Source organism: Anopheles ziemanni, chromosome 3 (assembly GCF_943734765.1).
Source record: "Anopheles ziemanni chromosome 3, idAnoZiCoDA_A2_x.2, whole genome shotgun sequence".
NCBI classification, from domain to species: domain Eukaryota; kingdom Metazoa; phylum Arthropoda; class Insecta; order Diptera; family Culicidae; genus Anopheles; species Anopheles ziemanni.
The window spans coordinates 18605925-18630912 of record NC_080706.1 but is presented as its reverse complement, the minus strand read 5'-3'; the positions used below and the strand labels follow the sequence as shown (position 1 = coordinate 18630912).

General features: G+C 45.6%; 4 protein-coding genes across 4 annotated transcripts; 3 read left to right on the top strand and 1 right to left on the bottom strand.

Annotated features, from left to right (window-relative positions):
- Positions 1–1036: 1036 nt before the first annotated feature.
- On the top strand, positions 1037–2118 carry LOC131284285 (alpha-tocopherol transfer protein-like). Its single transcript, XM_058313139.1, has 4 exons — positions 1037–1320; positions 1385–1492; positions 1567–1925; positions 1991–2118. Exons 1-4 carry the CDS (start codon positions 1037–1039, stop codon positions 2116–2118), a joined length of 879 nt encoding a protein of 292 aa, XP_058169122.1.
- A 5742-nt stretch (positions 2119–7860) lies between these two features.
- On the top strand, positions 7861–11396 carry LOC131286473 (putative sodium-dependent multivitamin transporter). The gene is made up of 6 exons (XM_058315433.1): positions 7861–7974; positions 8503–8724; positions 8803–9143; positions 9801–10443; positions 10517–10933; positions 11044–11396. The coding sequence occupies exons 1-6, from the start codon at positions 7861–7863 to the stop codon at positions 11119–11121; spliced, it is 1815 nt and encodes a 604-aa protein (XP_058171416.1). The 3' UTR covers positions 11122–11396.
- A 601-nt stretch (positions 11397–11997) lies between these two features.
- On the bottom strand, positions 11998–14275 carry LOC131288309 (uncharacterized). The gene is made up of 4 exons (XM_058317429.1): positions 13764–14275; positions 12543–13560; positions 12337–12472; positions 11998–12134 (listed from the first exon to the last, which is right to left on the bottom strand). Exons 1-4 carry the CDS (start codon positions 14273–14275, stop codon positions 11998–12000), a joined length of 1803 nt encoding a protein of 600 aa, XP_058173412.1.
- Positions 14276–16206: 1931 nt separating this feature from the next.
- Positions 16207–23461, top strand: LOC131289400 (dynactin subunit 1). Its single transcript, XM_058318648.1, has 7 exons — positions 16207–16247; positions 16325–16595; positions 16662–16780; positions 19004–20943; positions 21492–21655; positions 21760–22478; positions 22555–23461. Exons 2-7 carry the CDS (start codon positions 16419–16421, stop codon positions 23153–23155), a joined length of 3720 nt encoding a protein of 1239 aa, XP_058174631.1. The 5' UTR covers positions 16207–16247; positions 16325–16418; the 3' UTR covers positions 23156–23461.
- The last annotated feature ends 1527 nt before the right edge of the window (positions 23462–24988 follow it).

Sequence of the window (24988 nt, the reverse complement as noted above, 5' to 3'; positions counted from 1 at the left end):
TAGATGCGTAACGCGCCGCGCTTATACTAATGATATTGACAATCGGATTATGTTTACAGATACATCTATCGTAACGCTGGATACTTGATTATCTACTGTACTGTAGCTATATTATTTTAGTTATACTTTTTCGTATCGTTATGTATGCAAAACATACTAAGTGCATAAGTCACGCAGAATTAACGAACCAAACTGCGCAAACGAGGTCATTTATGCTGTTGGATATGTCAGTAGCATTAAACGCTTTTTAAACAGAGTGTGCGTATGTATTATACTTGTCGTACTTATATCCGAAAAATAAAAGCCACATTGCCTTTTTTGTTTCCGCGGATAGTTTTTCGTCTGGCAATTCGTATATGAACACTCCCAAAGGCACTGTCCTTTTCCATGTTTGAAAAAGCTTGTCATGTTGGAACACTGTTCTTCCTCTTTTTTCCCGCTTCCATCCATCGCTTTAATGGATCGCAAGGTTGGCTTGAGGTAAAATAAAACACAGATTATTGTCGTGTGCCAGGCATATCGGTTTGTCCTCTAAGCATAAAGCCGAATGGCCGTGGCCTCACTCAACCAACAGTGACGCACCGTTTAACGATCGCACAGGTCACGTTAATTGTGCCGCGAGGATTAGAATAATTGCCAAAAGATAAAAACACTGGTTTAAATGTTATACCTGTGTGTAGCCATCCAGTTTTCATCCCTCACAGTGGCACTGACGATTGTTAAAAATAATTAAAAAATTAAAATAACACAACATAGTTTAAAGAGTACTTCCCAATCCAATTGTTTTAAAATTTCAAGCATCAAACAATCGGAGAATATGAGAGTTACATTTTAAGTCATCGCGGCACTCAAAGGTTTAATGCAATGAATTATCTTGTTCCACACTTTGAGTTTTTATAAAACATGATGCCGTCATTGCCCCCCAATGTTCCTCTGTCATTTAAGTCGTACCCGTCCAGTTCTGGGCACACGCTTTAAAACAAGTAGTTTAGTTCCGTTCCGAAGATCACCCGCGATTGCAGCAACTCCTGTGAGCATGAAATCCGTCCAGTTTGCCAGTGTCGAGGAGCAATACCGGAAATACGATGGTCAACTGCGAGCGTCGGATGTTCAGAGATTGGGCGATTGGGCCAACACCCAACCCCATCTGCCTCCGATCACCGAGCCGGAGTTGATGCTGTTTCTGCACTCAAATTACTACGACATGGAAGCGGCTCAAAGCACCATCGAGAACTACTACACCTTCCGCACGAGCTGCAAGAATCTGTTTGGTAATCGGGACTTGGAAAAACCTGCTATACAAACTGCTATGGGGGTGCTGTAAGTCTTTTTTAGTCTTTCGGCTAGATTATCGTTTGTTAACGTTTCGAGGCATCTTTTCAAGTGACTTCATCATGCTGCCGGACTTGACAACTGAAGGCTACCGAGTTATGATGGCAAAAATTGTTGACCCGGACGCCAGTAAGTTCTCCCTGAGCTCCATCTTGACGTTGTAAGTATCCAGCCCTCTCCCAAGGTGGCCTCATATTTACTTAACGCTCGAAATCAACGATACCTTCTTTCTAGAGCGGGAATGTTCATTGATGTGACCCTCTGGGAGGAAGGATGCATCAATGGATCAATCCTCATCATTGACATGAACGGTATTCATTTGAGCCATCTGCCAAAGCTGGGCATTTTCACTCTCAAGGATCTGCTGTACTACGTCCAGGAGTGTCTACCCGTGCGACTGAAGGGGCTTTACCTGGTCAACTTGGTGCCGTTCATCGATCGCATTATGGCCATGATCCGACCTTTTATGAAGAAGGAGCTACTGGAAATCTTCCATCTTCATACCAACATCGACCTCATGTTTAACGACATTCCCCAGCGACTGCTTCCGGCCGATTATGGTGGAAATGCTAAGCCCCGGAAGGTGCTTAGAGGTACGGGAGTATTATTAATTAAGGGCTACTTATTTACCTTTGACATATTTATTTCATGCTTTTAGATGAACTGTACGATCACGTTATGGAATATGCAGACTTTCTGGCAAAATATGATCTTATAAAACGTGTCGATGAAAGCAAGCGTATTGCCAAACCGCGCACAATGAGCAATTTATTCGGATTGCTCTAAAACCGATGGCCTGGAATTCATGGATGCTATGTGTAGAGGTTGAACGGGTTTTTTCTGTATTAAGAAGTTTCAATAAAACTGTCTACTGATATAACCGTTTTGATTGAGCAGCACATTTTGTTAAGTTTTACTAAGGTGTTCCAAAACGATTGTTCCCGGAATTCTTGCCTGTTCGCCACGACATCAGAACAAGTTTTTATCTTCGATAATTTGAAGAAGCTACATTGAAAACATAATTTACAGTAGGTCAGTTCTGCAATTAAAAGACCCTTTTATGCCAACACATTTATGTTACTGCATGTAAACGTGGTTCACAATACCTGTTGCAATTTCTTTAATTCAAATTTTGAAAATGTATAGTACTCCACGTGGATAACCTTTGTCATCCTAGCGACGTAAAGCCGTAGAGCTTTATACAGTCGGTACTTTTAACCCTACTGTCTACTACCGCACACCCGGGTTTTGTTTTGCATCGTTCAATGGAAAAGTAACTAAATTGTGTTATGTTTTTTGCTGTAATTGCAGATAAACCTGAAGCAATTTCCCTCCAAGTTAGCTGGATGCTTAAAAAGTACTAAATTAACTAGGCGTTTATGTTTTGTGTATTCAGTTACTATTTTTCACCGGTATACCTAGCAAAAGTAACTAGGTACTCGGTAGCAGTTTTTAACAACGTTAGCTCAAAATTTTGAGAAAGGTGAGCTCAAAATCCTCGTCGTAGCAGCTATATTGATATTGATTTTTGACAATTGGTTTTAGTTTTGTTTACCAATAAAAGTGCACATCAATCGTTGCGATGCGTTATTAAGTTGCTCAAACTAATTTAATAGTTACCCTTATTGCTAAGATAGCTGTACTGTAGTTAACTTTACTAAAAGTAGTTGAACACGAAATAAATAGCATTTTCCTTACTATTGAAAATAACAACAACTTTTACAAAATAACAAATACCGAACAATTGAATACATAAACAAAACTAAGAACGATTGTGAAAAATTTCCTTTATTTTTCTAATGAAAAATTTGGGATGAACCCACCTCATCTGTTGATCCACTTTGGTTTTCACCACTAGCTGGTCTGACAACTCTCAGTTGCAAACTGTCTGCCGACCGTGAAGGTTCTGTCAGACGCGAGCCTGAATGTTGTTTTCTATTCGGACGGCGCAGTCACGCGAACCAGCTGTGCGGCGGAAGCAGTTGCATACAGTTTGTTAAGTTTAATCGCAACATTATTCCACATTCGCGACGCGCTGTACATTTGATTAGTTACATCGTCGCCATCGTTTCAACCCGCCCTCCGACGGCATTCGTGAAAGTGTTAACTACTAAATCGCTTTAGTATAACTATTTCCATTCAGATCCATTCGCTCGATTTGTGATAAGCGAGCGTTTATCAGTTCGCTTAGTGATAGAGTGGTATAGGATAGAAGCAGGCAAAAACAAAAAGTGCATCACCATGGGATTATCGGCGGGGTCCAAGGCGCCTTGAAGGGCACCGTATCCCTACGTTGTGCGTTGGTTCTGTTTATATTCGCGATCGTCGGTCAGACCGTCCAAAGGTCACACAACCAGCGAAAGTGGAAATTGGTGTGATTTAGTGTTTTCCAGTGCAAGTGCAATGGTCCAAACGAAGGAAGAGGTTTAATTGTTTGTTACCTTTGGCTGTGCCTTCTTATATAACTTGGCCAGCGTCGGCAAATTTGCGTGTAGATAAACACCATCAGTGCGGTATCGTTTCCTCGATGAATAATCAATCAGCCAAAATCAGTCCAGTAAGTATGGTTGCTATTGTTGTTGTACCGTGTTGATTGGCGCCCCCGTACAAGACACGTGACGTCATTACATAGAACAGTTGAGGAAAAAAGGGGAAACGTGGGGAAACGATGCCGTTATGTACACTTCTTCCAAGACCATGCGGTTTCTTTCGTCACGACCATGCTCAACAACGGATGTAAGGTAACGTGGGGCAACATGGCCCCCTTGAATGAAAAACTTGTTTTTTCCACTTTATAGATTTAAAACATTCCAAATATTTGGATTCCTAAAGTGCTTTTTGGTCATGAACGAAAAATATGAAAAATAACTTAAAACCTATCCTTTTTTTAAATAAGATTTTCGAAGACCCTTTAGGTTTTTACTCCGTTGACAGTTATGGGGCCTAATAAATGTTCGTTTATATGAAACTTACAACACATGGTCAATGTAAGACATACTTAAATCAACAATTCTTTGATAATGGAGACACCGTGCGCTCAACTTTGAATTGCTCTTGTTTTGGTGGTGCATCATGCCCCATTGTTTATATTTTGAAAGCTAGGGCGGCTTGATTCACCTGGGAGGGAACATCATGCCCCAATCTAAGCACTGTACGTTTTTGCCTTTTTTAATGTTGAGATCATTAAAACAGATAATAGTAATAATACTAAAATCCACAATGAATGCACTAGATATGTTCATAAACACATTACATTACTTAATTTATTTCAGCTCAAAACATACCGTTGCCTTTTACCCCACTTTCCCCTACAAACTGTCAAATTTACTCACCAACTTGTGAATTGCTTTTGCTGTTGTTACTAGTGGGCATGCGTATTTCAAGGTCGCATTACGTTCAGTTTACGATAAGCGACACGGGTGAGGGGAATAAAAGGGTTTCATCAAACCTATGTAAACAGGCTTCAAATATGATGAAATAGGCTTTCGTTCTTACAGCTGCAAGACAACCAGGATTCGACTTGGCAAACTTATTGGTACTTTTAAGTAAGTTGTAGAAGCGCATTGATAGCGAAGACAATTATAGATACTTCTTTTAAAATTGATGTATCTACAAACATTACGAGACATCATATCTTTACAGACAATCTTGCATCCAGTCTGTGAAAATTATCCTCTTTATGTGGATTACGACAGGTCTGACCTGAACCACCCCAATCCCCTACTCCGTAACGATGGTTACTGAAATATTTTGACAGTAATTTATACATTCCGCCAGTGAACGAAAAAAAATCAGAAGATACTCTGAAACCAGCACGCTTCTCTACAACATTGTTGCAAAACGCGATCTGGCAATGGCAGGGGATACCCATGATGGCGCTTGTTGTTCTACGGGTCGAAGAGTATAAACAAGACTCAACGAAACTCTAGGTGGGTAGCAAACGCGAAATGCGAAGCCAACGGAATGCGAACGCTACCGAAATTTTAGCAACACCAGCAAAAAACACATGCCAAACTGTCGTAAGGTAGGAAAATTTGCACGGTTGCTGGTGGTGTGCAGATCTAAACGATCCGGGACCACACGTCGTACCATAGCCGTGGGAAAGTGTGCCAAAATAAGCGGCAGAACGACGATCGCCCTGGTTGGGAAGAAGATGCCGTAAAAGTGAATCATTTAACACGACACATGGGAGGCATAACGAGATTTAAATTGTGAATATTGAAACGGAAGTCTTTCTACAAGGAGAAAAGAACAAGGATCTCTATCATAAACCTCTGAAAATAATGAACAGGCACAACAATCGGTAAAATTTGGAACCAATGGTTGGGAAACCTTAAACTTCCGTTTCGACGCATGGTAATTTCCGGGTTTGTACTTGATAAATACGTCGACAAGGTCTTTGTGATAAGCACATCTTCTCAATGGACACATACGTCAATCGTTTCGTTCATTCCGTTACGTACACCTTTCGTTTTGCACCGCAACATTGTCCAGCGTTAGATTTGCGATAATGGCACAATCTGCCCCTAAATGTTATTGTTATTCAACTGATGATCTCAGTTGATCAGTAAAGCGAAAGATTAATGAGCATGTCCATAGAGTCACTTCGAGTGCATAAAAAAATAATTGTAGTTTTGTCTAGTCATTGCAACTTTGTCCCGTAAAATAGTGCGCAAATAATCTTACACCGTACGCCATCTCGGAGCTACTCGGCCCGAACCGTTCAATGCTGTCAGGAAAGTCTAATAATTACTTACCGTATGCAAACTTGGCACCAATCCAGGAACAAATACGTAACATTTTGCAAACCACGCACGAAACAAAATACAATCCCAATGTCTTATGTGTGTCTAGTCTTATCCTTAGTATCTTTGGATATCTACCGCGTCTTCCTGGCTGGACCCGTAAAACCACATCCCGTCTTGGTTGCAAACAGAGATGGATGGCTGTTCTGAATCGGCTTATCAGTGTCGGTTCAACATCTAACACACCACATGCGACCACATGGCCGTTGGAAGGAACCCACAAGATTGCGCTGCAATATGTAATAACAATGCAAAAGATACGCAGATGCTCATCTTCAGCTTCGGAACTCGAATCTTATCAACCGCTTTAGGACAACGCCGCATGGTTAATTATTTTACAACGCGTGAACCAATTATCATTCCGGATGGATTTTCCTGGAGTAGGGAGAGATAGAAGGGTGACAATTCAAAGGTTGTTACATTGTTGCAACCCTCAAGCAAGGCAACGAGGTAGCATCATCCATCCGGCGTGTGATCGATTGAAGATAGCTACCACGGGCTGTCAGTTGAGTTTGAAAAACAATCCTGCTTTCCATCGACGAAAAATAGTCGAGATATGGAAACCTTTGCTTGAAACGGTTTTCTTCAGATAGCCCTCCCTTTTTAGGTGGCCAAGTCATTCAAACGACTAGTGAACGCCGTATAATTGGGCCAATGAAGTGGTTGCCACCGTGACCATCCTTTTATCATATGTTTCACAACCGCAACCGACTAAGACGCTTTCGAACCACTCTCCCCTGCGTCTTCTTCGGCCGTTAATTGCCTTTAATTGCAGTCATTCAAATTTCTGTTCCGATGCGAGAAAAGGGTGATGAGGAGAAGAAACACGACACGAAAGATGATAGCGTAGGATGCTTAAAAAAACAACAACACCCATTGGTGTGGTAGAGAAGACATGTTTCCGACGGATTGCATTTCGCACACCATTCGCAGAAAGGCACAATTGCTTGCACACGACAAGAAGGCAGGGCGATCAGCTGATCCGTTCGTGTAATTGTTTGAGTGGTTCGATGGTACTAGAACAGAAAGGTTTGAACCAACGGTAAAACATTACCAGATTGTGTCACTAATGACTCTCGCGCAAGTGACCACGTTTACGACCCGTTGCAAAGCAAATGGTACAATCTTTGCTTATCGGGTTTATTACACCACCAATTGCTGCCCCGGGTGTGATTTGAAGTGCAGATTAGTTAAAGATTTGTGCACGGGTACTCTGGCAACCTTTAATAGTATACTTTAATTGTCGCCGGACCATCCCTTGGATCCTTAACTTTATTCAATTTAAGGTTGATATTGTGTTGGAGTAATTATTTCAACTCTTAACTTTATCATCTACCCATGAAGAATGTTGATACATTGTAGTGACATTAAGAAGGCAGATAATCACGCTTTACTGTTCAAGTGTTAGGAATTAAAGAAACGACAGACTGACACCATTTTTTGAAGTGGACCCAAAATTCTGAAGAGTCTCATGACACTTCGCAGCGCTTGATCATAAATTAAATATCTCTCGAAGAGATCCAATCATCTTCCGCGATGGGCAGTCATCAAAAACTTACTCTTTGCTGTCAGAGCAACTTAACGGGTTTCCCTTTTCCATTTTATTTTGTACCACTATTTAACTTGATTTCTTAAAGCCAAATAAATTCGAATCGATGTTATTGACATTCTTTTTCGTTGCAGTTTTAATCTACACATCCAGGCAAAACCTGTCACCCTCATCATGGCATCCTCGTTTGGCCTGTGGGACTACGTCGTCTTCATCGCGATGCTGATCGTTTCGGCCGGCATCGGTGTTTACTATCGGTTCTCCGGTGGTAAGCAGAAAACGACAACGGTACGTATCGATGGCGGCCGCCCGAAAAAAGAAGCTCACAACGAAACGAGAGCGATGAACCTGGTTAACCTAGACCTAGAGAAGCTCCGCCGGATTTGATGGCCGGTGTTTTCGACCGGCGAACATCGAAACCCGTTAGTTTATGTAGATGAGCTCTCGCAGAGGAAGAGATTGAAAAGACCGAACAATAAAATGCTCCTTTCACTTCGGAACAATCCAAAAGGCCCGGTTGCGCAAATTTGTAAATCGATCGGAATGTGCCGACGTTTGGTCCGCAAACATGGCAGTAAGCAAATTATTACCAGCACCTGCGCTACGAATGACCAGTTCGTCGGAAGTCACGCCACCGTCGTGCCGAAACTCGTACGATTTTCCACTGGACTTTGGACCGTTGGCGTGAAACAAAACCAGCACCCCGGAGCCAAAAAGGGCCTGCGCGCAACTACCCAATGTTTATCATCATCATGGTCTGTTACTCAAACCCTTTTCTTTTTCTCTCTTTCTTTCCCTCTCCTTCTACCAATCCAGGAATACCTACTGGCAGATCGTAACATGTCCATTTGGCCGGTTTCGTTTAGCTTGATGGCCAGCTTCATGTCCGCCGTCACGCTGCTGGGCGTCTCGAACGAAAACTACCAATTCGGTACCCAGTTCGTGTCCATTAACCTTTCCTATGGGCTCGCGACCCCGATCGCGGCCTACCTCTTCCTGCCAGTATTTTTCCGCCTGCAGGCGTGCAGTGCGTACGAGGTAGGGCGCCAATGGCCAATGTGTATTCACAGAAGCAACATAACTTACATTCTGCCATTCTTCTTTCCGTTCCCGCAGTATTTAGAGAAGCGCTTCGGCAAAAAGACCCGCCTGGCCGCATCGCTCGCCTACACGCTGCAGATGATCCTGTACATGGGCATTGCGGTGTACGCGCCCGCCCTCGCCCTGCAGGCAGTCACGGGGCTCGACCAGGCGTACTCGATCCTGGCGATCGGTGGCATCTGCACGTTCTACTCAACGATCGGCGGCATGAAGGCGGTCCTGTTTACCGACGTGTTCCAGTCGGTGCTTATGTTTGCTGCCATCTACGCGGTCATTATTTGCGCCGCAGTTAAGGCCGGTGGTCTCGGTCCGATCTGGGACGCGGCATCCGAGGGTGGCCGGCTGGAGATTTGGAAGTAAGCAATGACCAAAGCAAATCAAACCTTTTTAATCTCCCGAGGGAAGATAAGAATGGGACTTAATTGTCAAACAAAATGGAACTATTTTGACAACTCTAATCATCCAAAAGAATCTTTTTTATCTATAACATTAAGAATCGTTACTAAACACCTTCACACCCCTTAATATGATACTAATCGATGCAAATGAACCATATTTCAAAAAACCAGATGAAATAACCAAAAATACGATCATACTTGCTAGGTCAGTTCCCCAGTATTATCTAACTGATAAATTTTTAAATTTTTTGAGAAAATATTGATTCTTCTGTTTTAGACCCTAGAATATACAACAGTTGTAAAAAAACAGTGTGAAAATTGTTTGAACCATTTTCTCTCAATTTGAAGACCGTGAAGGGGCTATTTATAATGAAATCCAAGTAACACTTGAACTCTGCGAGCGATGTACCTCTCAATCTAAGCCTACTTAGATTGTGGGTGCGTCGATCGTTTTACCTTAAAAATGTACATTGATTATTTGGTTCTGTAATAATCATATTTCGAACTAACTCGCAACTCTTACTGTTTTTCTCTAAGTACTACTCAACAGTAAGTAGTTTATACTTAACAAACTATTTAAATTTTACTTCTTTCCATCCACCCTTTCCCCGATAGTTTCGATCCTAATCCAACGACCCGCCACACCTGGTGGTCACTGACGATCGGTGGCATGTTCACGTACCTCTCCCTATACGCCGTCAACCAGACACAGGTGCAACGGCTTAAAACGGTCAAGGATCTCAAGTCGGCCCAGAAGGCGCTCTGGCTAAACTGGCCAATCCTGTCGCTGCTGAGCCTCAGCACGTCCTTCAGTGGGCTAGCGATCTACTACTTCTACCGTACGTGCGACCCACTGCAGCAGGGCCGTATCAAGGTGCGCGACCAAACGATGCCTCTCTTCGTGGTCGATGCCATGGGCGACTTGCCCGGTTTGCCCGGGCTGTTCGTGTCCGGTATTTTCTCCGCCAGCCTTTCGACCGTCTCGGCTGCTCTGAACTCACTGGCCGCGGTTACACTCGAGGACTACCTGAAACCGTTGTACCTTAAGGTGAAGAATAAACCGCTCCCGGACCTACAGTCCAGCTTCCCGAGCAAGGTGATGGCGTTCGTGTACGGGTTGATCTGTATTGCGGTCGCGTTTCTCGCGCAAAATATGGGCGGTGTGCTGCAGGCTTCGCTCACGATCTTCGGCGTTGTCGGGGGCCCACTGTTTGCCCTCTTCTCTATGGGAATGTTCACCACACGTGCCAATCAACGGGTAAGTGATGATATCGATCGATCGCACAATTATCTTATCGGGCTATTTTTTGCTTTCTTTTTCCCCACCACAGGGTGTTATAACGGGACTTCTCACGGGACTGGCGTTTTCCCTGTGGGTAGGTTTCGGGCAGCCACGACCACCCCTGAAAACGCTCGAATTTTCCGTCGACGACTGTTCGGAATTTGGAGGCTTCAATCAGACCAGTGTCCCACTAGCGATGGCTCAACGGGCAGCGGACGTACGGCCCGATTCCGATTACTTCTATCTCTACCGGCTATCGTACATGTGGTTCAGTGTGCTCGGTTACCTCGTCACGTTTACCGTAGGGTACGGTACAAGTCTTTTGCTTCGGTGGCGTGGAGCGGCGGGCACCGAGCGCATCTATCTGGACGAGCAGCAGATTTACCTCAACACGGACCTGTTCTCGCCTCCGGTTGCACGCGCCATGAAGCAACGGATGGCGCGCTTGATCGAGAATGGTGGCGATGTGCGTATGACCTCCTTGGAGGGCTGCAAGTGAACCGCTCCTTACCCACCGGCAGTCGACTAATTGCGTGTCTTTGTGTCGTTTCTATTCTATTCCTCCCGGGATTACAGATCGACGCCACGAGACAACACTCGAGCAGTGTCGTCATTCCACCGACAATGACCAAACAGGACGCTAGTTCGTTCTAACCAGACGTCCACCGAAGAACTCTCTACCCAAAAATCTTTCCCGGGAGTTTTGCTCAACTAATGTTCAAATGGATCAGATGGAGATCCTTATAGCATGTGGGACTTAATTAGAAAAAAAAGAAAATGAAAAGCCATTAATACATGCAAACTATTGCATATGATGAGCGCACGAATGAAGAGACAGCGTGATCAAAGAGGTACACACAAGTGAATATACTTAGAAGCAAACAAGTCTTCCAGTAGAGTGAACAAAGTCACACGCACGCACGAAACAGAACAAAATCAAACACTGCGGATCACAACGAGGCTTAAAAAAAGGCACTCTATTAAAAAAAAACACATGCCCGAACATTTCCAAAAACAAACCTTTTTTAAAGGACTCCAATGGGTGCGCCTCTACCCCTATGGTGATTAGTGCTTTCTAAACACAAATCATGTTCTCAATCGTCACGATAGGAGGTTTTGTTCGTTGTTGTCGATCGTACAAGTATGTATTAAAAAGTGTAACTATTATCCTTTTTTTTATCAAACATAGCGAAGTGATCGTGTGTGTCCTGTATAGAAAAGTAACTTAGTTGCTTTCCCAGTAGATGTAATGTAAGTGGATGCCGATGCTTTTGTAGAGCAAAGCGAGGAAAAAAGGCTAGCAAACACTAGTGCAATAAGGTAATAAAAAAAAACCACCTATGTAGATTCAACAATTCAAGAAGAATCGTTCATGAAAACTGAAACATCCCGAAAACATGTTTAGTACACGTTGTCAAACTTTATTACAAAACACAATGGAATCAATGAAGCACTAGGTGCTTTTTTTCTATGCTGCTCGGTCGAAGGTGTGTGTGTGTGTGTGTGTACGGTGGAAATTTCGGAGGCCGTTCAGTGAATGCGTGAGTTGAGTGGGTTCAGTATCCGGCCAACCATCAGCGCCAGATCCAGCTCGTTGTCCAGAATGCAGAACAGAAACGGATAGTTGACTGCCAGCTCGATCGGTTTCGTGTACAGGGATGTGAAGCCTACGGATTTGAGGGAGAGAGAGAGGGGACGCGTAATCGAAGTCCCCCAATGACACCGAAGATAAAACAATGCTGCAATCGCAAAATCCGGAAGCAGTGGGCCGGGTGGATCAATTAGAGCCCCCGGTCATGCAGAAACATAATGCTCGCGTGCGAACCTTCTGCTGGTGCACTGGGGGAATTGGGATTGCATAATACTTACGTTTGAGCTGCTGCAACGAGTGCGTCCGGATGTTGATGTTGATCGACTGCTCAATGTGTTTCGCATATACCGTCGGGTCTTCGGTCATCAGTGAAAAATTGGCCCACGATGGTTCAAAGATGTCGTTAATACCGAGCTGTAAAAATAGAAAGGTAATTAATCTTGTGAATTTCGTCCTGGAAAAAGGCTACGGCTAGTTCGCGTACATTCTGCAGATCGCTCGTTAGGATAATGTTGCCCTTGAGGTTAAACTTCGGCACGATTGTCTTCACCCAGGTCGGGCTCATCTGGCTCGTAATGTCGCGCAGGTTCGGTACGTTCTCGCCGATCTGAAGCAGCTTCAGCACATTGCCGTGCCCAAACTCGTAGTCGGGCAGGATGAGCAGCAACTTGTAGTGCTCGGAGTCCAGCTCGAGCTCGATGACGGTCGACTGCAGCCGCTCGATGTAGGCGTACTTCAGGATCGTATTGTACACCTTGTACGGCACCCGGACAAACTCCGAGTCGGGAAGGTAAAACTTGTGCTCGATCGTATCGTCCAGCAGGCGGTACGAGTCCGACTGCGACACGAACGAGCTGCCCAACCCGTGCAGGAACGAAGCGGTAGCGTGCAGCGACGGTGCCTCCGTAGTCACGTCCTGGAGAAGAAAATTCTGCAAAAACCGCTGATGGCTAATGATGTCGATCTCTTCCGGTTGGCGCTTCAGGCGCAACGAGCGCCTGCGCTGCGGTGAGTCCGGGTTCCCGCGACGTTGGCCACGCTTGCGAAGGTTTCGGCGACGCTTTTCGCCACCGGCTTCATCGCCGGTCGCCTCGGTCGCCTCCCCCTCGACCGTCGTCGGGACCTCGGATGTCGTCTCTCCGGTTGTTTCCGACTCGGTTGTGCTTTCTTCCGTTGTCGACGTTTCCTCGGTCGGTGCTACCGTGCTGGCGTCAGGGCTTTCGTTGTCGGTGGTATCTCCGGAACCCTCTACGGCTTCCGTGGTGGTTTCATCGTCCATACCAGCCGTGGTGGTTTCAACCGACGCAGTCGTTGTCGTGTCCATCGATGCCGTTGTATTGGTTGCTAATGCCCCATCTGTGGTTGAGTCTACGGTCGTATCTTCCGTCTCCAAGCCCACCGTCGTCGAGGCAGGTAAAGGCGTCGTCGTGGTTTGCATTCGCATTTCCGGAATGTTCTCCAAATCGTAGCCGTAAAATTTTAGGACCGTTTCGTACTCGGGTCTGTGTAATAAAAAGGGATTTTAAAGAAACCTTCATCGCAGAAGCCTGGTTTCGAACCGCGACTAGCTTAATTCAATCACGTTTGAATCATAGTAACCTCGAACTTTTCGTTCGATGTTGCAACCGCCATATAACCCAACTGTAACCTTGGAAACGTATGAATTTCCAAATTACCATCATCCGTCGTAAGTTCGCACGCTTACCTTATGGTTATATTTTCACTGCTTAAGCTAAGCCCATTGAGAAGATTCTCCTTCTGGTAAAAATAGCTCCGCAGCCTGCGGTGTATATCCCGATATCCTTCACGCAGAACGTCCTTATCATATGGTACCACCAGCTGTTCGTGCAGTTCTGCCGCACTCCTACCGGAGGCTCCCTCGTAAAGCGCAACCAAGGTGCTGCCGAGGGCACACGGGGAGAAGGCAATGTTGTTCTTGTTCCCTTTGGAGTGCTGATGGAGCACTCGGAACCCAAGGTGGTTCGTTTTGTCGATCATCGCATCGAGCGCGGTTACCTTCTGGCGGATTGCTTGATGCTGCTGCGGCTGCGGGGGTTGTTGGAGGGGGCCACTAGGTCCCGACTGGACGGGTGTCACATAGCTTTCGTCCGTACCGAAGCTGAGGCTGTAGAACTGAGCACTCGCGACACGAAACGTAACCACCGTCACAACTATCAACCAAATCGATGAAAGCTTAGAATCTTTGAAATGCCACATGCTCGTAAGCTACGATGTGGAGCCTATCCGGTCGATGGGCTGTTAACCAAAGAACTAAATCACTGCCAGTCAACAATAACCAACAACATATAGAACTCGAACGAGCAGAGAAGCGGATTCGCAGATTACCGCTGGTTTATCTCGACCGAGTCCTTCACGGGGGCCCCCCGAGGCAATGTACGTATCACACAACGACGCTATGTTAATCCTTCTTTCGTTTCCCTCTGGAAAGCGTGCGCAAGCTTCGCGGAACGTGTTCATCAAACGACTAACTCGTTTGGCGCCCAGGTGATCGTCTTTTATAAATTGTGGCATCGTCAGGCAGTTGGGACGGTAGGTGGTAGGACAGAAAACAAAGAGGAAATCGATGTGGACGAACTCCCGCCGTTTCGCGAACATATCTGCGGCGTCTCGACGGCGAAGACGCGCCTTTCTCGCAACTCATTCATTCATTAGTTGTTGCGTTTTCGGTATGTCTTGTGCTCGTTCCGTTCTCGTTCGGCGTCTTCCGTTCGCTTTTTTACAGCATTACATCTTTGGCATGCGCGTGGTCTACAACATAAAAGATATCTCCTATGGTGTCCAGAAATGGTTTGAATTGAAACATGTTGGTTATACAAATTATGAAAATGTACTTTAAACATAATCTTAATATTTGATATGCGCTTATGATAAGGCCTCCAAATAATTCTATGTTTTCCTTCGAATTTCCCATACTGAATATAACGCGCAATGAGCCGTTTCATTTTAATCGTTTCCAATTTCCCCAACAGTCATGGTTCTGCGGATTCGTCACACTAGAAATGGAATATCATCGGTTATGTTATGGCAACGATGGTTTCTACGTACTCATTTCTGAACGGAACCAAAAATTATATTGTACTTCGAATATTGACGTATTCAACGATTTTGTGACCACAAGGCCGCTGAAATATTGTTATCTCATGGTACACCCTTAAAATTGACCCAGATCTTGATTGACCTCAATAGCAAGGGTAAAATCAATATAAATGTTACCGATTTGAAAAACTGAACTTAAAAAAAGTTCTTGTAATCAACAAGCATATATGGGTACAGCAGATCCTCAACTCACCCATGCCTTCTGCTCCACATGAAGCAAGTGTTGGCTGGCATTTGAATTTAAACTGTTCATTTCCCTAAAGTTGCTTAGCGTAGAAAAGTCTGCCAGTACATTCATATGTACGAAGATTCAAACTGAAATTAAATTAATTAAATTCATTCATGTTCATATATCTGAGGGTTCTGATCCTGTTAACAGCAAGTTTTGGGTTTTGTGATTTTCCGATGGTTTACTACCAGTTGTTGTGAGAATTCTGTAAATGACTCGTACTCTGTCTTCAATTCTAAAATAATTTAATCCTATAATTTAAAAATAACTTATTTGTTTTAATCATTTAATAACTCATTTTGAAATACAAAAAATTCTGCACTGCAACTAGGTGAACACGTGCGTTCCATTTCCACAGGTGGTTGGTTGTCGAGCAGTTTTAACGAACGCGGTTTTAAACTGCACGAACATCCTGAAGTTGAAATGTCAAAATTGCAATCGGCTGTCAAAAGGCTAGTGATGGTATATGATACAATTTTATCAGCGCCTTTTTTACTTAACAAAATAACATTTATTGATTGTCAACCTTGACTATTACGCTTTCTGAGAAATAATAATTCATTTTACTGCAAAATTTGCTTGCAACGATCAAAGAAAATATTAGATTCTTTCCAAAAGTTGCGGTGACTCCATGTATAGGAACTGAGCTCATCAGTCGGATATCAGGAACTGTACGAATATGACAGGTGCAAGTCGGAACCCCTCGACAGCAATACACAGATCGCAGTGCAAAATGAAAATAAAGTTAACTTGTGATTTTTAAGTGCAATACAGAATATTATCCGCTTAAAAAACAGTAGAAGGAACAGTCTAAACAATAGTGGTCCATCGCACAAATAGCAGGTAAGGGATTATCCATTCCGATACTGCCGAAACGATGATCAAATCGGGGTGCTGATGACATCAACGCTGCTCCACAGAGAAAGTAGTAAAAGAACCAACAACCCCATTCCCGAGGGGCGGACACAACAACAACAACAACCATCGTCGCGGTGAACAGCAGCAAGGCGAAGAATGGCTGAAAAGTACCTCAAAATTGGCCAGCGGGTTGACCTGTCCGGGAAGGATGTGCGAGGCACCATCGCCTACGTCGGGATGACCTCATTTGCCGTGGGCAAGTGGGTCGGAGTAATACTGGACGAAGCAAAGGGCAAAAACAATGGTTCGATAAAGGGCCACCAATACTTTTCGGTAACACAACCACCGAAAACTGAGTGAAAGGATTAAGTAACATTGTTTTTCTTTTACCTGTTTCAGTGCGAGGAAAACTATGGCATGTTTGTGCGGCCAACGCAGCTCGTCTTTATTGACGATGCTGGCAACCCGCTGGAGGATGCACAGACACCGGAAGAAAAACCCCGTTCGCGCTTGAGCAGGTTAGTAAGATTCTGATCCGCCGGACGGTTCCCATTCAGTCAGGGAGGAAAAACGAACCACATCCAGTCACACGTACCCATCCTTCACTCCAAACTGTATCCATTCCGTAACCATCCTTCGTACCATCTACTGTACCATCTATCTATCTATCTCTTCCGTCTTTCTCTTCCGACCACAAACTCCCGTAACACCCTTGTCTGTTATTTGTACCCGCTAGTGCTAAGCGTGCAACTGGCAGAGTAACGTAAGTGTCTAACCAAGAACATCTATCACCAAGAGCGCAAGGTTTCCAGCCGGAAAAAAAGATCTCACTAATCTGCCACCCGTTGGTGGCATTCCATTTGCATAGAGTCCTGTCATTTTATCATCACAACACTCGCGCAATAGCCTTCCGTTAGTTTAATTGTTCCTTTCGTGCTGTTGAAAGTCCCAAAACTTGATCGCTTTTAGTTCAACTTATCACTGATAATAGTGCCTACATGTCCTTTACTTTCACCTATAAGAAATAAGAAGGAGCGTATCGCACGTATTTTTATTGTCGATTGGATTAGATGTTTGCTGGATAGTTATGGTGTTTAGATAAATTAGACAAATCTTATCATTAAAATTAAAAAAAAATAATAATGTATTTTTCGATTGAGAAAATCGAAAGTTTGTGCAGTTGTTTAGCTACTTTTCGTTAAACCATTCCATCGCAAAGGGTACAACTTACTTACTCATCCATCACCGACGCCTACTTTATAATCTCCAATGAAATACTTCACATAATTTATGCCGATCCATTGATCCTCTTCTATAACCTCAGCATAATCATGTAGTTCTCTAACATATTGTTTGTTCATCTTTCATTGGTAATTGCTTTTTCGTCTCCACCGGTAATAGCGCGGGGTCCGTTCGGTCGCTGGCCTCAATGCCAGGGTCGACGCAAGCGTTTACCGCCAAGCCGACAGCGTAAGTGAAAAAGTATCTTTAATTTTTATTAGACAGATCGAGAGCGATCGTGTTTGTATCATGAACAGTAAAAGTATAGTCTTATTGCCAATGTTGGTCTCTTCTTTAGTTTTTAAGTAATATCTGAAAGATTTTTTTATTTCTTTCTTCCGTTTGATAGGTTTTAGTTGTGTTTTAAATCTAGCATCTTATTTTACTTTTGTGTTTTAGTTTCCATTCCGTTAGTTCATTTGCCCTTATAGCTGTAGCCAGTTAGATCATTCATTGAAATTATAAAATACATATATTCACTATCTTTCTTTCTTTCTCTTTCTCTATTTCAACTTCTAATACTTCCTTCTCTACCTTTTCCGAATCTTTCCATTATCATCCGTTATAAACATAATACATCCCTTCAATCTTTTTCACGACTCCGCCTTGTCCTGTTGGATACCTTGCCGTCAAATCTACTAACCAAACTGCTTATTCAACATATCATCATGTGTTCATCATTCCGGTGGGTTAACCGGAAAAATGCAACGCAACGATCTGCATCATGATCCCGATGTTACCCTAATTTTACCATCCACCCACCCGCCCCGTGCATCCCTTCCCTCCGATGTCCTACTCCACATTCCTACTTGTTGCCTACCCACGATCAACAGAGTGCGCCGGAAGTCGCCGGTCAAGCAACCGCAAACGAAGCGAGCCTCCATGACCATGACATTGTCAACATCCAGGTTACTTTCTACCGTCCATTTCCTATCGATACTGTTTGAATGTTTTGTGTTATATTTTCTGCCTGTGACGCAACATGTTTGTGTATAGAGAACACCACACCTTTATGTTTCAACCGGTTATTTTAGCATGATTCACAATGTCTTATGGATACTACGCGAAAGAAACTTTTCGAACGAAATTAACTGTTCCCTGTGTGCTCGATGAAAATGAACAATCTATCGCGTGGCATCTCATTTGGTGTCCTTTGTTTTTCCTCCTTTAATTCTGTGTTTTGCCTTGGCTAATTCATTCTGTTGGCTCTTCGCTTACGACTTCGTATGGTCCACCACTCTTGCCTTTTCCAGCATCTTCGTAGGTTTTGTAGTCCTCATGTCTGCACCATCCATATACAGTTTCGCTCCACTGTCGTGCCACCGCTTGAATATTGGTTTTCACCAATAAATACTACTGTAAAACAGCACGTTTTTTCTTGATCGCAATGTTTTCCTTTTTTACGAAACAAAATGTATGAATCAGCTTGATAATCTATCCACAATGAACCACTTTTTCAGCTCGCGGATGTCACTGAACCGGAGCACCAGCTCGCTCGGATCGAAGACGCAGCTTACCTCACCCGGAAGCGAACGGGCGGCAACGGGCCAGTCGTCCATCCCCACCCCGGTCTCCTCGATACCGACCATGGTGAAACCCGATCGTAACGAGCCGCTCCATCGATCGCACATGAGCCCACCGGAATCGCTGCAAACCTCCAAGCGTGCCTCGTTCGTCGAGACCGGATTCGTCGAAACACTCAAGCCCCAGTTCACCCCGGGCCAGTCGCTAACCTCGCCCTCACCGGCACCGACGCCGGCCCCGGGTGCGTCCTCCACCGAGGATCGCATCCACATCCTGCAGCTGCAGCAGGAGCTCGAGGAGGTGCGCAAGCAGAACGCCGATCTGGCCGAAAAGCTCGAAACGTTGAAGCAGCGGCGGGCGGAGGATCGCGAGCGGCTGCGCGAGTTCGACAAGATGAAGACGCAGTACGAGCAGCTGGTGGAGTTCAAGAGCAAAATCATGGAAGCCCACTCGTTGCTCCAGCGCGAGCTGCAGCGGGCCAAGCAGGAGGCAAAGGATGCGCTCGAGGCGCGCGATCTGCACAGCGAGGAGATGGCCGAGCTGTCGGAAAACGTGGAGCTGATCACGCTCGACAAAGAGATGGCCGAGGAGAAGGCGGACACGCTCGCGCTCGAGCTTGAGACGGCCAAGGAGCGCATCGAAGAGCTGACGCTCGACCTGGAGATTCTCAAGGCGGAGATGCAAGAGAAGGTAGGCTCGGGTGGAACGATTACGAGCGGCGGCGGTGGTGGTGGTGGTGCGATTGTTGGCGATGCGGTAGCCTCGACGTACGAGTTCAAGCAGCTGGAGCAGCAGAATGCCCGACTGCGCGAGACGCTCGTGCGCTTGCGTGATCTGTCCGCACACGAGAAGCACGAAATTCAGAAGCTCGAAAAGGAGCTCGACACGAAAAAGTCCGAGGTGGCCGAACTGCAACGCACGAAGGAGAAATTCTCGGCCAAGATTGACGAGCTGGAGGCGCAGCTGAGCGACCTCCAGGAGCAGGTCGATGCGGCACTCGGGGCCGAGGAAATGGTGGAGCAGTTGGCCGAGAAAAAGATGGAGCTGGAAGACAAGGTAAAAGCGCTCCAAGAAGAAGTGGCCGAGCTGGAGGCGCTCGAGGAAGTGCACGAGCAGCTGGTCGAAAGCAACCACGAGCTCGAGATGGATATGCGCGAAGAGCTAGACCTGGCACACGCCGCCAAACGGGAAGCGTTGCGCGAAAAGGATGCTGTCCTCGAGACGATCGTGGATCGTGATCAGACGATCCTTAAATTCCGCGAGCTAGTCCAACGGCTCACCGAACAGTGTCAGGAGCTGCGCGACCGGCTGAACCAGGAATCAAGCAAGCAGCAGCAGCAACAGCAGGCCAAGGATACGGCCCTCATCACCGAGGCGATCGACTTCAAGCAAATGTTCGCCGAATCGAAGGCATTCACGCGCGCCATCGACCTGCAGCTGCGCCAGATCGAGCTGACGCAAGCGAACGAGCACGTGCGCTATCTGTCCGCCTTCATGCCGGATGTGTTCATGGCGCGCGGTGGCGATCACGACGCAATCCTTGTGATCCTGCTCGTCTCGCGAATCGTTTTCAAGGCCGGCATCATCGTAAGTCAGGCACGGGAAAGGTTTTCGAACGTACCGCAGCTGGATCGACCGGCCATCCTAAGCGGCCACGAGGTGGCTCAGTTTGGGTTCCGCTCGCGGCTACTCCACCATGTGCACAACCTACAGAGCATCATGCACCAGTTCCTGTACAGTATGACGGGCTGCAAGGCGGACACTTTGCTCAAGATCGGTGCAACGCTGCCGGAAATGCAGGCGCAAGAGAAGATGGTGGATGAGATCGTCGATCTGCTGAAGGCGAATCAGCTGGACGAAAACTCTTCCACCGACAGTAAGTTACATATTCCATTCGGTTCCCGTATCCAAGCTATCCTTGAAGTACTCTGAAGTATTACAGCGTTTTACATCTCACCTAGCAACCCCGGCAGTGTACGTAGAACATCAGAAATGCTAGCCTACTGTTAATTATTTGATGTTGAATCGTCAAACGTTCCATCACTACTACAAACATGCATGCGACAACTATCATTTTGGTAGATCCTAGAAAGCGACGAATTGTCCACTTACCCGTTTGTGTTGCCATTTGGAGGTTTGACGATTTAACATCAAATACTTTACAGTAGGCTAGCATTTTTGATGTTCTACGTACACTGCCGGGGTTGCTAGGTGAGATGTAAAACGCTGTAACTCTTCGGTGAATGTCGATTAAATAACAAAAAAGACAAAATTTTCATTTTATCACTGATTTGATTTATTAACTCCTCCAATTAAACCATTCCAACATACCTTAAGATTTATCAAAACTAAAGCCACTCTGCCATGTTGTCCTTTTCAATTGAGATAATACTTAATTTATACGCCTTTCTATTATTTCCGCAGACCTGGAGAAGTGTGTCACCTTCTTCAACGCGATGTACGTGGTTCTGCTGACTGGCGAGGATCTTGTAAACGAAACGCAAATCGTCCGCGATTGTACCGCTTCGATTGGGGCGGCCTGCGATTCGATCGCAAACGATTCCAACATCGTCAAGATGTTGATCAAGGTAAGTGAGAAGGCAACGAGACACAGCGATCGTTCGAACATCGTTGAGTTTGAAAATGTAATACTTTTACCGTTTAACTTGATTTACCACATTCCTTCTTATAGCCCGGTGATGAAACGAGTGACTCCGGGCTACTGCTTCAGTACATCCTGCAGAACGTGGAAAACGTACGGCAGCAGCTGAAACTGGTCAAACGACGCCTTCCGCAGGACATCGCGATCACTAAGTGTAACCTCTCGATGAACACGTTGCGCAACCTGAAGCGCACCGCCGAAGCCCTGAACAAGGTGATGGGCGTACTGTTCTACGCGGCCCGCCAGTGTCTCCAGCTGGTAACGCTCGACCCGGAGACGGAAACGTCCGTGCCGCACGACAAGCTGTGGGAGATTCTCTCGAACGGCTGCGAGAAGGTGTACGAGCAGGACGATCTCGGCCCGTCGCAGAACATCCGCACGGTGCTCAGTGCGGCCAGCACCGACATGGGTCAGCTGGCCCAGTACCTGCTGGATCACGAGTACGAAATTATCTCCGCAACGAACGCAGCCAAACCGGAAGAGAAACCGGTCGCCCCGATCATCCTGCGGGCGCAGGCCGTCAAGAAGCAGCTGGAAGAGACGAAGACGCTCACGGCGACGCTCGAGAACCGGGAGGCCGAGATCCGGCAGCTGAAGCTGGCGGCCAAACTGAAGCAGAACGAGCTGTCGGAGATGCAGATACGGAAGGATCTGGCCGAGAAGAAGCTGTCCGTGCTGCAGCAGGATCACGAGACGAACACGACGCGCCTGCAGAAGGCGTACGACGAAGTGTGCGCCAAATTGAAACAGTACGTGGAAATGCTTTCCCATTCGGGTCTTGGAGTGGAATTGTTTACTTATGCCTTTTTTATTATCGTCTTCTAGAAAAGAGAAAGAGTTCGAAGAAACGATGGACCACCTGCAAAGCGACATCGATTCGCTCGAGAGCGAAAAGAGCAGCCTGCGCGACAAACTGAAGACGTTCAGCTCGCGCAAGGTCGACCTCAAGACGACCACTGCCCTGGACATCTCGGCCAACTCGCCGTACATCGCACAGGAGCTGTCGCTGCTCAAGCGCGCCTTCAAGGACGAGCGAGCCGAACGGTTGAAAGTGCAGGCGACCGAGTACCGAAAGATCCTGGCCGGTATGGAGCCACTGCACGTACCGCAACCGCGGGACGATCGCATCCAACAGCTCGAGCAGGAGGTGACGCGCGTCAAGCACGATCTCATAATGTCGCTGGTAAAGGGAGCGGAACTGCCGGCCACGCGCACCGTGCACGGTAGCGTCTCCAAGTCGATCCTCGACCAGGAGAACCTGAAGAAGCGCGAGCAGACACAAATCCGCGCCAAAGCGGAGCAGCTCGCGTGCGACATCATGCACGAGTACCTCCAGCGGAAACCGCACAGAGCGGCGAAGGCCGACTTTGCCACCTTTCCTTCCAACGAGCTTTCGGCGGCGTTTCGGCAGAACGTGAAGGTTTAAGTGGCTCCCGGGGGTACGTGTTTGTGCTCGAAGAACTGATTCTCTGTTCACTCCGTTGTGTAAAATAAGACATGCAAGTTATTTAGAAATCGGCTTTTTACGCTTCTTGGCCTACGATAAGCTACTATTAAGCCTTGAAACAGCAATGCTATCCGCAACCGGAGGTGCAAGGCGGCAGTGTTTGACCTTTCCTATTTATTTGAATTTATGTTGCTGTACTATTTATTAACTGCTTGTTTAAGGTTTACTGTGAGTAAAAATTTCATTCGTTTTCGAAGGTAGATAATTATTATAGAAAGGAAAGGCGAACACTTTGTCCACGTAAGGTGTAAGTTTCGATAGCAATTGTGTTCGGTTTCGGAGTGCAACTTTGATCGTGAACATTGTTTTTTTATAATTTGTCTATCTTAGGATGATATTAAAGCAGGTGTGTTTCATGCAGAAAATCACCCATACTTAATCCGTGTAGTCAGTGAACGATTGAGAAGCAATTGTAAATCGACCGAAAGCAAAGAAGCAACATTATGTACCGCTTACCTACCATTCCCCCTTCCTGCATCCTATGGCAGCGAGAAATAAATAAGCAAACAGTCGTGATATAATTACTAACATAAAGAATGGTGGAAATTCTTATTTAAGAAATCGGTTCCATTTTTGTAGACATCCGAATGTTTCAACTCAAGGAAGCCTCCAGTACGTGTCACATATGCCAACTCCTTCAACAAGTCGTGAACAGAACGTTAAAATACCGTATTTAAGTTCAACCGTATCTTTTTGTGTTTAGTATCAACAATAGGCCAACTGATGGACTGTCATAAATTGGGCTAAAAAGCATATTCCTTCCCTAGTTTCTTTCGATTAAAAATTTAAAAACAGTTGCAAAACTTTGTTTTAGGTATGATTTTGTTTCTTTTATTTTTATATTGTTTTTTTTCCTATTATTTTCTTGTCTTTATCTTCGGACATTTAAATCACACACACTCACTTCCTTACATTACAATCAGTCGACGGATGAGAAACAATGAAACGAAGTAAAACGAAATCCGATCTTTTGCTCCTGCTAACTGTCTCCCCATCGAGTGGGATGTACGTCGCGAAGCAATTGGAAACACCTAACCAACTACCAGCTGCTGCTCCTGTTCTACCTAACCCGGACGGGGATGTTGGGGGTTTGGGGGGATAGTAAAGTATAAAAACGTGGTTCCATTTGTGTAAAAGCAAGAACGAAAATCATTACTTCAATATACGAGTCAATCCCGACCGTAAGAAATGGAACAAAGTGTACGGCGTTGGTATCGCATCGCGGGAGCTTCGTTAGCGTTCGTTGCCATCATTTCTCGCTCCTTTAAATGGAGAGCACGCATAGGAGATGAAATTGGGGGGGAGGAGGTGCGGGTCCAAATGACCCCACCCCCTGTACACGTGTGGCGCGTGTTGTTGTGTTTGTTGCCTCGACTTCAACCTGTGCCTCTTCTTTCTTATTCTACAGTTGCGTGCGCTTTCCCCCTTTTGTTTGTGTGGAACGAAAGGAGTGATTCTTGTGTTTTCGACCTTTCTCTACCGGTTATCTCCTCGGGATGTTAATCGAGGGGCGCTGTGGATATAGGAGGAGGTCCGAAACTCCTGTTCATAACAGTTCCCCCAGCAGTTTTCTGTGGTTTGCTACTCTAAAGTCGTTTATCCTACACGTCTGCCGAACTACTGCTCTATCTTTTTCTCTATCGCTCGCTCAATAAATAAACGATTAGAAACGAAATGTACATCCTCTTTTTCTGCTAATGTGCACCCTCCTCTCTTAATGTGCCACAACATCATTTCATATGGACGAAACCA

What these genes read in the sequence shown, in the direction of transcription:
- LOC131288309 (XM_058317429.1), bottom strand. Translation starts at nt 14,275, where the DNA reads ATGTGGCATTTCAAAGATTCTAAGCTTTCATCGATTTGGTTGATAGTT. An exon ending in TAACGAGCGATCTGCAGAAT is followed by an intron (nt 12,473 to 12,542) that starts GTACGCGAACTA and finishes CTATTTTTACAG; the next exon opens with CTCGGTATTAACGACATCTT. An exon ending in CTCGTTGCAGCAGCTCAAAC is followed by an intron (nt 12,135 to 12,336) that starts GTAAGTATTATG and finishes TCAAATCCGTAG; the next exon opens with GCTTCACATCCCTGTACACG.
- LOC131284285 (XM_058313139.1), top strand. Translation starts at nt 1,037, where the DNA reads ATGAAATCCGTCCAGTTTGCCAGTGTCGAGGAGCAATACCGGAAATAC. An exon ending in CTGAGCTCCATCTTGACGTT is followed by an intron (nt 1,493 to 1,566) that starts GTAAGTATCCAG and finishes CCTTCTTTCTAG; the next exon opens with AGCGGGAATGTTCATTGATG. An exon ending in GCCCCGGAAGGTGCTTAGAG is followed by an intron (nt 1,926 to 1,990) that starts GTACGGGAGTAT and finishes TCATGCTTTTAG; the next exon opens with ATGAACTGTACGATCACGTT.
- LOC131286473 (XM_058315433.1), top strand. Translation starts at nt 7,861, where the DNA reads ATGGCATCCTCGTTTGGCCTGTGGGACTACGTCGTCTTCATCGCGATG. An exon ending in GTAAGCAGAAAACGACAACG is followed by an intron (nt 7,975 to 8,502) that starts GTACGTATCGAT and finishes CTACCAATCCAG; the next exon opens with GAATACCTACTGGCAGATCG. An exon ending in TGATCGAGAATGGTGGCGAT is followed by an intron (nt 10,934 to 11,043) that starts GTGCGTATGACC and finishes CCGGGATTACAG; the next exon opens with ATCGACGCCACGAGACAACA.
- LOC131289400 (XM_058318648.1), top strand. Translation starts at nt 16,419, where the DNA reads ATGGCTGAAAAGTACCTCAAAATTGGCCAGCGGGTTGACCTGTCCGGG. An exon ending in AGGGCCACCAATACTTTTCG is followed by an intron (nt 16,596 to 16,661) that starts GTAACACAACCA and finishes TACCTGTTTCAG; the next exon opens with TGCGAGGAAAACTATGGCAT. An exon ending in TCGTCAAGATGTTGATCAAG is followed by an intron (nt 21,656 to 21,759) that starts GTAAGTGAGAAG and finishes TCCTTCTTATAG; the next exon opens with CCCGGTGATGAAACGAGTGA.